Raw genomic sequence first — 10,119 nt, forward strand, 5'->3', positions numbered from 1 at the left:
ATTATCCCTGGAAGATCGATAGTCTTTATAAGCCCTAATGAAAATGTTATGGTGTGCTGTAGCTTGATTATACTGTATATTAATTAATCGGTAATTGTTACTAATGGATAATAGCTCTAATTTCTCAGAGGGGTAGCCATGTTAGTCTGAATCTGTAAAAAGCAACAGAGGGTCCTGTGGCACCTTTAAGACTAACAGAAGTATTGGGAGCATAAGCTTTCGTGGGTAAAAACCTCACTTCTTCAGATGCAAGTGAAGACTTGCATCTGAAGAAGTGAGGTTTTTACCCACGAAAGCTTATGCTCCAGTACTTCTGTTAGTCTTAAAGGTGCCACAGGACCCTCTGTAGCTCTAATTTATACATTTATAAACACTATAACAGTTTTGTTTCGTGGAAGGAGAGAGAAAGTGGGACTCATGCTAATTTTAAATGTTTCATCACATTTAGAGTCCAGCTTTTCAAAGTGGTCTCAAGCTGATCTCTCAAATCACATCTAATAACTGCTACATGCCCAAATACTGCCTATGGACATTAAACTGCGTTCTGTTGCATCCAGCTTTTGAAAGTACTTTTAAGGGCCTGATTATGCCACCCTTACTCACATTGACTATCACATTAGGGCTTCTCACTGAGTAATAAGGTGATATTCAGCATAAAGGAACCTGGCCTCATATTTGACTTATCATTGGTATTGTTTGTGTCAAGAGCTTCATAGTTACAAATCATTCACTCAAATAAGTGTAATATTACTCTTTCTTACCTAGAAATGGTGTGCTGGGCAGACTGCAGATTTTAAAATGGCATATGCAAGTGGAAATCTTCCACTTATATCAGAAAGCATCCCAGAATTAAGAAGAAAAACAGTAGTTCATGCAGATGTTGACGCACCATTAATAGCAGGTTATTTGTCTTTAGTCACAAAACTTAGTGATTGGGCAACAAAATGGCAAATGAAATGTAATGTGGATAAATGTAAAGTAATGCACATTGGAAGAAATAACTATACATACAATATGATGGGGGTTAAATTAACCCCCATGAATCAGGAAAAAGATCTTGGAGTCATCGTGGATAGTTCTCTGAAGACGTCCACGCAGTGTGCAGCGGCAGTCAAAAAAGCAATCAGGATGTTAGGAATCATTAGAAAGGGGATAGAAAATAAGATGGAGAGTATCTTATTGCCCTTGTATAAATCCATGGTACACCCACATCTTGAATACTGCATACAGATGTGATCTCCTCATCTCAAAAAAGATATACTGCCATTAGAAAAGGTTCAGAGAAGGGCAACGAAAATGAGAAAGTAAATAAGGAAAAGTTATTTACTTGTTACCATAATACAAGAACTAGGGGCCACCAAATGAAATTAATGGGCAGCAGGTTTAAAACAAATAAAAGGAAGTTGTTCTTCACACAGCGCACAGTCAACTTGTGGAACTCCTTGCCTGTGGAGGTTGTGAAGGCTAGGACTATAACAGCGTTTAAAAGAGAACTGGATAAATTCACGGAGGTTAAGTCCGTTAATGGATATTAGCCAGGATAGGTAAGGAAGGGTGTCCCTAGCCTCTGTTTGTCAGAGGGTGGAGATGGATGATTGATTGATTGATTGATGGATTGCCGATTGGGTTCACTCCCTCTGGGGCACCTGGCATTGGCCACTGTCGGTAGACAGGATACTGGGCTAGATGGACCTTTGGTCTGACCAAGTACGGCCTTTCTTATGTTCTTATGTCAGGAGGTTTTATCTACTTTTGATTCATTTTTTTAAATGAATCAGACTGTGTATTGTTGAACTGGGAAAATAGATTTAAAACTGTGGTTTGAAATATAATATAAGGCAAACAAAAAAAAATTCAGATTCCTCATCAAAATGCAAGAAGGTTCCAAAATATATTCCCCACCCTCAGGGTTTCCAAATTGTGGCACCAAAGCTTGCTTCCTTTTTCCCCCCTTAATTCACTGAACAGTATCCATAAGTGATATCATGAAATTGAACATAGGTAACTCTTGTTGGGTTACCTAGTCCATCTCCCTGCCACGGAAAGATTGTTGCCTATAATACATTTTCTAGTTCTTTACCCAAATTATGTCATACCTGCCCCTTATCTTAGGAGACTATTTTACTACCTAATGAATTGTGCTGTTCAGTCTTTTCTTTTCTTTTTTAATGGCATATCAGTGCTCCTGCTATCTTCGTGTACCACCCTCACAGATCATTGCACTGGGCCAGTGCTTCGTTCTTACCATGTTAAATCCAAGACAGTCTCAAAAAAGGCACTACTAGGGACCAGTGACCGTAGAAAGGGTACAGTCTTGTGAACCATCTGAGCTGAAAAAGAATGCTGCTGGGTTTTCAGAGCTTATACAGTATTCATTTCTCAGTCTGGCATGCTGTGATATATCACCCTTTAAAACCCCTTTACTCTGATGACTATCTTGCCTTCCCCACATCTCCACCTCTTCATTACTGACCTGGTATGAGAGCCTGCTATCTCAGGAAATGGTAGAGATAGGGCTAGTGCTTTATCCAAAAACCTGGAACCCAGCATCCAAGAAAGCATTCATCTCTACTTCTGACAGCTCTGCCGAAATAATGTTAATAAATCAGGCGACAGTCATTATTTAAGGTCTAGTATCTCCTAAGATCCTAGCGCAGCCAGGTGTAGAAATATTTTGACAGATCACTACAAATGCTTTAAGAACAAGTAAACTATTTGAGGCACTGATCCTAGATGAGTGATCAAAAAATAATTAAATCAAATCCTAAGTAATTCCACTTCATTCATGTTTACTCCTTTCATATACTTTTAAATATCTATTAGGTCCAACCATAAGACTTTAATTATCACTTAGGCAAGCAATATATATTTTACAGTAGCTCTTTTAATCTTTCCGAAGTCAGACCTTCCATCACCCAATCAGCTTTGTTGCTCTTCTCTGAACTTCCTCCAGTTTGTCTCCCTGGTACTGAAGTGTCCAGATCTAATGCAGTTTTGCTTTCTGAAGTGCTCCGTCCATAATTGTGCCACTACTAATTTTTTTGCTTTTCACTTAAAATAAATGTGAAGAATTAAATACCTCCTGAGTGATTTATTAAACTAGAGGCCTAATGTGGATTTCCAGAGGCAAGATGTTGTTTTGCAATGGCACTATCAGTGTCACTGCAGTTTTTATCTATTTGCTTTATGTTCCTATCAATTTCTCTCTGCATATTTACAAAAAAATAAAAACAAAAACAAAATGAATGAGATTTTTCATGTGCTCTCCATATTAGCCTAACTCTGCTCCCATTCAAGTCATTCAAGTTAATGGGAGCAGAGTTAAGACAACAATTAAGCACATTTAATAATAATAATACCTAGCTCTTTTATAGTATTTTACAAACAAGGTCAGTATCATTATCCTGATTTTACACATGGGGAAACTGAGGAATGGAAAATGGAAGTGACTTGCCCAAAGTCTTCCAGCCAGCCACTGTCAGAACCAGGAATAGAACCCAGGTTTGCTGTGTCCTAGTCCAATGTTCTATCCACTAGGCTGCACTCCCTCTCATTGAAAAATCCTACCTGCCATGCCAACAAAGTGAAGAAATGGGTGGTCTTCTGAGAGGGTGGCTGGTTTGTGGCTGAGGCACTGGCCTGGCACTCAAGATCTGGGCTCAAATCCAGACTTCCTGTGTAATCCTAGTTAAATCACATAATCTCTCTGCCTCGGTTTCTCATGTATAGGATGGCGATGATGATGATGCTTCACTTTTTCAGGGGGATGCGATGATAAATTCATCTATGTTTGGGAAGTGCTGAACACCACAGAAAAGCCAGTAAATAACTTCCAGTTGGCACATGGTTTATTTTTTTATTAAAAAGACTCTCAAACATATAGTCAACAGAAAATGTGCTGTAATACTGAACCACCTGCTCAGAAATGGCCTGCGACAATTGATAAGCCCTGTTAGACCTGGATGGAGTAAGAGAAATTCCAGAGATGTCAGACCCTGACATACAAATCTGGGCACCCTCAGATAAGGCATTCCAGCTGATGGCAACAGCTGTGGTATGGTCCAAATAGAGAGGAGGTGCCTTAGGATGCCAGGACCTACATTATTAAGGGTTTTATTATTAATCTATACATCACTGTAAGTTTACATGAGGCTTTATGGACAAATAAAGATCAATGCCTGTGCTCCAAGAAGCTTAAAATTTAAGCCCCAGTGCTGCCATTCGCACAATGAATAACACCATAATCCTCCTACATGGAGTGAGGGACCACTCAGCGCAAATGAGAGCGGCAGACTCAGATGTTAAAACAAAAAATAATGCAGGATGGTGACAGACACTGAGGTGTGTTAAGCAGGAGAGAAGTTACAGAAACAAGATAACATGGAGGCTTAGGAGAATGATTCATGCGTCATCAAGGTTCATCAGGGATTTTTGATATTTTTAATACATTTACTTAGAGGGAAATATTAGGGTTTATTAGCCTCATAGAAGAGGCATATTTTACTAGGAGACTTGGAGGAGGAGAGGGCAGACACAGTCAAGAAGAGGGTTCCAGACATATGGGGAAGCAAGCAAGAAGGCCCAGATCTGAGTGAGAGACACTGAGGATATTGGTATTGGCTTGGGCAGAGTGAATGAGGACAAGGGCAGAGGGGTTGGATAGGGCAAAGATGAGCAGGGCCTGGAAGGTAAGGAGTAGGAGCTTGCAGAAGATGATGAAACTGAAGGAGGACTGGATGGTCAAAGCAGCAGACACAATAAATGAGTTTCACATCTGGACGGACTGGGAGCAGATGTTAGGTAGGTCAGAAAGAGAAGGTTGCAGCAGGACAAGAGCAGAGCCTGCAAAATTAGGGAATGGCAAGACATACTCAGATTCTGCAGGTCTTGTAAAGGGAAGTACTTGATATTATGAAGAGCAAAGGCACTTGCAGTCTTAGAGAATGCCAGTCTCAAGATATCTGAGATGTAAAGAGCAGAGAAAGGTAACACAGAAATACCTTAGACGTACTAAAGGTCGGTAAATAAATAGGGTTGTACTACCATTTTTTTCTCTTCGGTTTCTTTTTTGTGTGGGTCACTTGCTGTAGCCATATGATGTCCATTGATACTATGGTGCAGCAGATTATGGCATTCTGATGAGTAATACAAAGGCATAACATCACCAGGCGTAATGGACACCAGTCCTATTCTGAAATAGGACACTTACTGAACAAAATTAGAGTGTAGATTATCGCTAGATATGGCTTATGTAACTTGATGTCTAGCTCTGCAATTAATGTTCAGTATAGTATACAATAAATCACTGTAGATGAATGCAGACTTCTCTTCTACTTATAAGGTTGCTTTTACTTAATGCATTTCTTTCAAAGTGATTCTTTTGGTTCTGACAGATCAACAGGAACACGTACATGTAAGGGTCATTCATCTTCAAGTGGTGGATATGCTAGCTAGTGGAGACTCGTTTTCTAAATTTGGGTCTGGCCCTAAAAATTCTTATTTCTTAGGGAAAAAAGAAATGTGGATTTCTAATAAGGGTGAAAGTAAATGCTGAGGTCATTTGTTCGCTGCTACCCCAAATACTGTACATACTGAATAATACTACAGTATATGAAAACTAACGGTCACTATTGTGTGTGGATTGTTTAGTTTCAGCTCTTGACCAGCTGTGTCCCACTACGCTAATAACATACATTATTAGTAAGATTTTTATTTATATTTTTTCTTCCAGTAATCTCAATCCTGGAAAAGAACCAAATGAAAATGGAGTGTCTATGCAGAATGACAACTTTGAAGAGATCATAAACTTACCCATTGGATCTAAACCATCCACATTGGATGCCTTGAACAATGATGGAAGCAATAGCCCTGAAATTCCTTTGAATCCAATTTTAGCCTTTGAAGATAAGGGGACTCTGGGGCCATTGCCTCAGGTAGATAGTGTTCAAACACATCAAACAGCAGGTAGGTTTGCTTTGGACCATTAGAATTTGTAATATTTTGTAAATGAGAGACACCATGGAGTCCCTAATTGATGTACATAACCAGATTGTTAATTTAAGCAGTTTAGGTTGTAAAATATTTGGGGCAGAGAGCATGTCTTACTATGTGTTTGCAAAGCCATGTATACTTGCATAGTGCTGTGTGAATCATGACTGTTAACCTAATGCCAGGGGAAATAAGGGGTTCCTAGTAAATCTTGGCTTCATGCGTATAGGGGTGTGAATAACATATTTCAGTTCACTCGCGATTCTGAAAAAAAAATCATGTCAGGTTGTCCCGGACACATAGGTCCATTGCTCTTGAACAGCTCTGGAACTGTCCCTGGGAGGACCCCTTCATTGTGTCAGCCCCCTTAGGGTCACACACTCACTAGGGTAAGCCACTTGGCTTCACTGCCTCCTGGGACCGAGCCTCAGAACTTTCCACACCCCTGCTTCACACCATGAGCTCCCTCCAGCGAGTCCACTTGAGTTGGACACCTGAGAGAGAGAGAGACTTCTACGCCCAAAGGGATCAATGCACCCCCAACTCCCTTAAATGGGAGTGACTCTTAGCCAGCATTGTAAAAGCAGAAGGGTTTATTAGAGGTCTGGAACACAGCATAGAAAGTCTTTAGTTAACATAGAGAACAGAAAGTTACAGCATAGTCCATCTGGGTCAGTCCCTAGCCCTCTGACCCCTTCTTCATCCCAGTCCAGAAGCTTCTCCTGTTTCCAGCAGCCCACACTTAACAACCCTGGCCCCTCTTCACTCCTTTGTCCTTGTTCCTGGGCAAATATTGTTACCTGGCCTCCCTCCTTAACCCTTTGTTCTCCAGCTGGTCACACCCAGCTGGCTTCCTGCAGAGGGTTGGCCATCCATAGTGGTTAGTTGCTAGGTGCCAAATGTCTGGGCAACTGGTGTGGCCGTTGTCTTCTCGGACTCTCCATGGGCATGGGGGCCCAGACCCGAGGCAGCTAGGTCAGTCACACCTGGATCACTGGGTTTCTGCAAAGAGTAAACAACCTTTCCTGCTCCCCACTTAGTTAACCATGCACCACAAAAGGGAAACTGAGGCACACACCATATTCATACAAAATATTATGACATTTTTCTCAGTCCGTCACACAGGTTGAACAAAAGTTTTGTTTTAACAAAATTGAAATTTTTTGTTTCAACAAATCAAAATGTTACATTTTGATATTGACCATTTTAAAATGTTTTTGATTATATCTTAATAAAAGTAAAGTAAATTTAGAAACAAAAAGTTGTTTTGACGAAAACAAATCAAAACATTTCAATTTGTTCAGCTTTTTGCTCTTTCTAACTGAAATAATTCAGCAAAACTGACACAAATTCATAAAAATGTTTGGTTGCCGAAGGCTGAAATCTTCATTTTTTGCTGTAAAAGGTTTCAAATGAAAAATTTCACCCAGTTCTGCTCATGAGGATGTATTATAAATGTTTGCACAATGCGCTTCAGCACCAGCATGAACACGAGAACCTTGCTGTGACATAATTAGTTGCCACTGTCTTAGCAGCTTCTGATCCAGCAATATGTTCTAACTATCCAAATGGAAACTTGTACCCCTCTTGTGGGGTGTTCTCTGTGGAATGGGGAAATGGTTACAGCCTTATACATAAGAATACTGAATACCCTTCCCTAATAACGCGATGACCAGGAGGCTCTATCTCTGATATTGATACTGAAGGTTTGCCTGCAGCAGCCGTCGCTGTAGATCTCTGTATAAAGAAGCAGACTAGAATTTTGTATATATTGGGTATGAACTGAATAATAAATATCACAAGCTAAATCAGCTGCGTGCATTATTTCCTTCTTCCATGTATAGAAAATTTGAGAAAAAGGATCAGCCAATGAAAGTGCTGTTTAAATCGGCTTTTTAGATAAAAATTATTCCCGTCTGCTAATCTGTTCTTTATTGCCTTTCATTATAGAAGTTATCTGACCGTTTCTTCTGAAGAGCCAAAGATGAAGTAAGCATCTCTGCTGCCTATGGAGTTCCTTCCATACTATGAAGGACTGTTTTATTTTCTCTCTCCAGTTTTCTAAAACATTTGTGGATATCTTTTTTGAAAGGACCTTAGTAAAACCAGCAGAAGAAGTGATGGAGAATAGACATGGATTATCTTTCTATCTAATAGTTTTCACCAGTAGAAAATCATGCTTCACGTGCATTACTTAAAATGGCTTTTTTTCCAACAAGCTCCTTTTCGCAAATCAATATTTTCTGCGTTCTTCAAGACAAAAGGCACTAGAATCTGACAGTAATGAGCTGATTGGGGTAAAGGGCCTGATTTTTTTTTTTTTTTTTTTTTGAAGATGGGTGGTTGCTTTTAAAATTGGCGACTAATCTTCTACGTTTTACGGATCTAATACTTGAAAAATAAACATCTCATTGCTCTACAAGTAGGGCTAATGGGAGGTTTCATTTAAACCTGTTGGTTTAAATATTATTGCAGAGAACTCTAATTATGGGGGCAAAATATAGGCTTCTGTATCAGGTTCTTGTAAATGTAACTTCTACATGGACGTTCTGTAAATTCAAATGTCACTACGATCTTCTTGCATTTTCTTTAAAAACACAAAGCGGAACAGGTTTTAAAATATGAAAATTTGAAGCGCTATTTTTTCATGGACAAGACGAAAACCTGTTGTTCTCCTAGATAATGTATTTATGAATTTTGTTCAGTACAAAAATAAATCATCTAATTGAATAAATTAGAAAAATGCGGTAAAACAATATTGCAAACTTGATTTTGTTAGTTGCATTCATGTCCACGGTATGATAAAAGGTACACCTGAAGACACACAGAAAAATCATTTTTTGAGTCCTGTAAATTGCTGCTGTTCCCAGTAATGGAGGGATCTTTCTTTGCCTTATCAGATTGTGACACTCTGTGTGAACTTGAATATTGATTTGGGGGCAAGAAAGGGAGGGGTGTTTTGGGAGGGGGGTTCATTTCAGAGCAAATGGAAAATGATGCATGTTTGTTCTTTTATTTATTTAATGTTCATTTTTTAAAATGCAGTACACTTTATCACTGGATAATGACTTGAATCTTACTATTCCTCTTTAAGTCCACTGACACAGATTTTTCACTTTCAGCATTCCAAACTTGTCACTTTTGCTGCTACCGAGCTTGACTGAAAAATCTTGCACTTTTTTTGCTTTTATAAAGAGTGCTCCTAATGGCAGAAATCACTACACCTCTACCCCGATATAACGCGACCCGATATAACACGAATTCAGATATAACGCGGTAAAGCAGCACTCCGGGGGGGGCGGGGCTGCACACTGGCGGATCAAAGCAAGTTTGATATAACGCAGTTTCACCTATAACACGGTAAGATTTTTTGGCTCCCGAGGACAGCGTTATATCGAGGCAGAGATATACTTAAGTGTTGTGCATGAGAGACGTTACCGGGGCACTGATTGAAATCAATGGGACAGATCTTCGGCTGGGGTACATTGAGGTCCAGGGAGCTATGACATTTTACACCTGCTGGGGATCTGCCCCAGTGAGGATCCTTTTGATTAACTCCTTTGGGCACTGGATCAGGCCCATAATGAGCAATACTGCAGCAAGTTTTGTTATCAAAGGGAAGCTCAGTTTAAGGTAAGACTTGAAAGAATTCTATGAAGAATGTTTTGAAGAGCTGACTTTCCACAGCTACAGGGTGCGTGTCTTCTCAAAAAGGAGATTGGATAAATCTACTGGAAATTCATAAAATGATACTTCATCTCCCCGATTATATGGAGTGGGGGGAGAGAAGCCAGTCAGTCAGAATGTTTTAGAAATAGTTTGTGATCTAGTGAAATGAATTGGGTTTGTTTTCTGCTTTCTTTACAGTTGTCTATGTACATAACCATTATATTTAAAAATATGTCCAAAATATGTAGGTTTTATTTCTTTTAATCTATATAATATGTAAGAGCCAAATAAAATTTGTTTGGAATATTTGTACCTTTTATATTTTGGTTATCTTGTTACATTAGTTTTATCCAGGGAGCAGTTTATGCTTGAAAATTGTTCTAGCTACTCTTCACTTATTTATGTCTGTTTGGTTTTCTCTCATCTGTTTATTAGGAAAGTAGCACAGGCTCATTTCCAAGT

General features: G+C 39.3%; 1 protein-coding gene across 3 annotated transcripts in view; it reads left to right on the plus strand.

Moving 5' to 3' along the window:
• MAP7 (microtubule associated protein 7) overlaps positions 1–8,932 on the plus strand; it is a 188,729-nt gene extending 179,797 nt beyond the window's left edge. For all 3 annotated transcript variants that reach the window (XM_054023725.1, XM_054023723.1, XM_054023724.1), the window contains exons 17-18: positions 5,732–5,964; positions 7,939–8,932. In XM_054023725.1, the coding sequence (XP_053879700.1) occupies positions 5,732–5,964; positions 7,939–7,949 (244 nt within the window). In that variant the 3' untranslated portion in view covers positions 7,950–8,932. The remainder of the gene's footprint in view (positions 1–5,731; positions 5,965–7,938) is intronic.
• The last annotated feature ends 1,187 nt before the right edge of the window (positions 8,933–10,119 follow it).

Source organism: Malaclemys terrapin, chromosome 3, assembly GCF_027887155.1.
Source record: "Malaclemys terrapin pileata isolate rMalTer1 chromosome 3, rMalTer1.hap1, whole genome shotgun sequence".
NCBI classification, from domain to species: domain Eukaryota; kingdom Metazoa; phylum Chordata; order Testudines; family Emydidae; genus Malaclemys; species Malaclemys terrapin.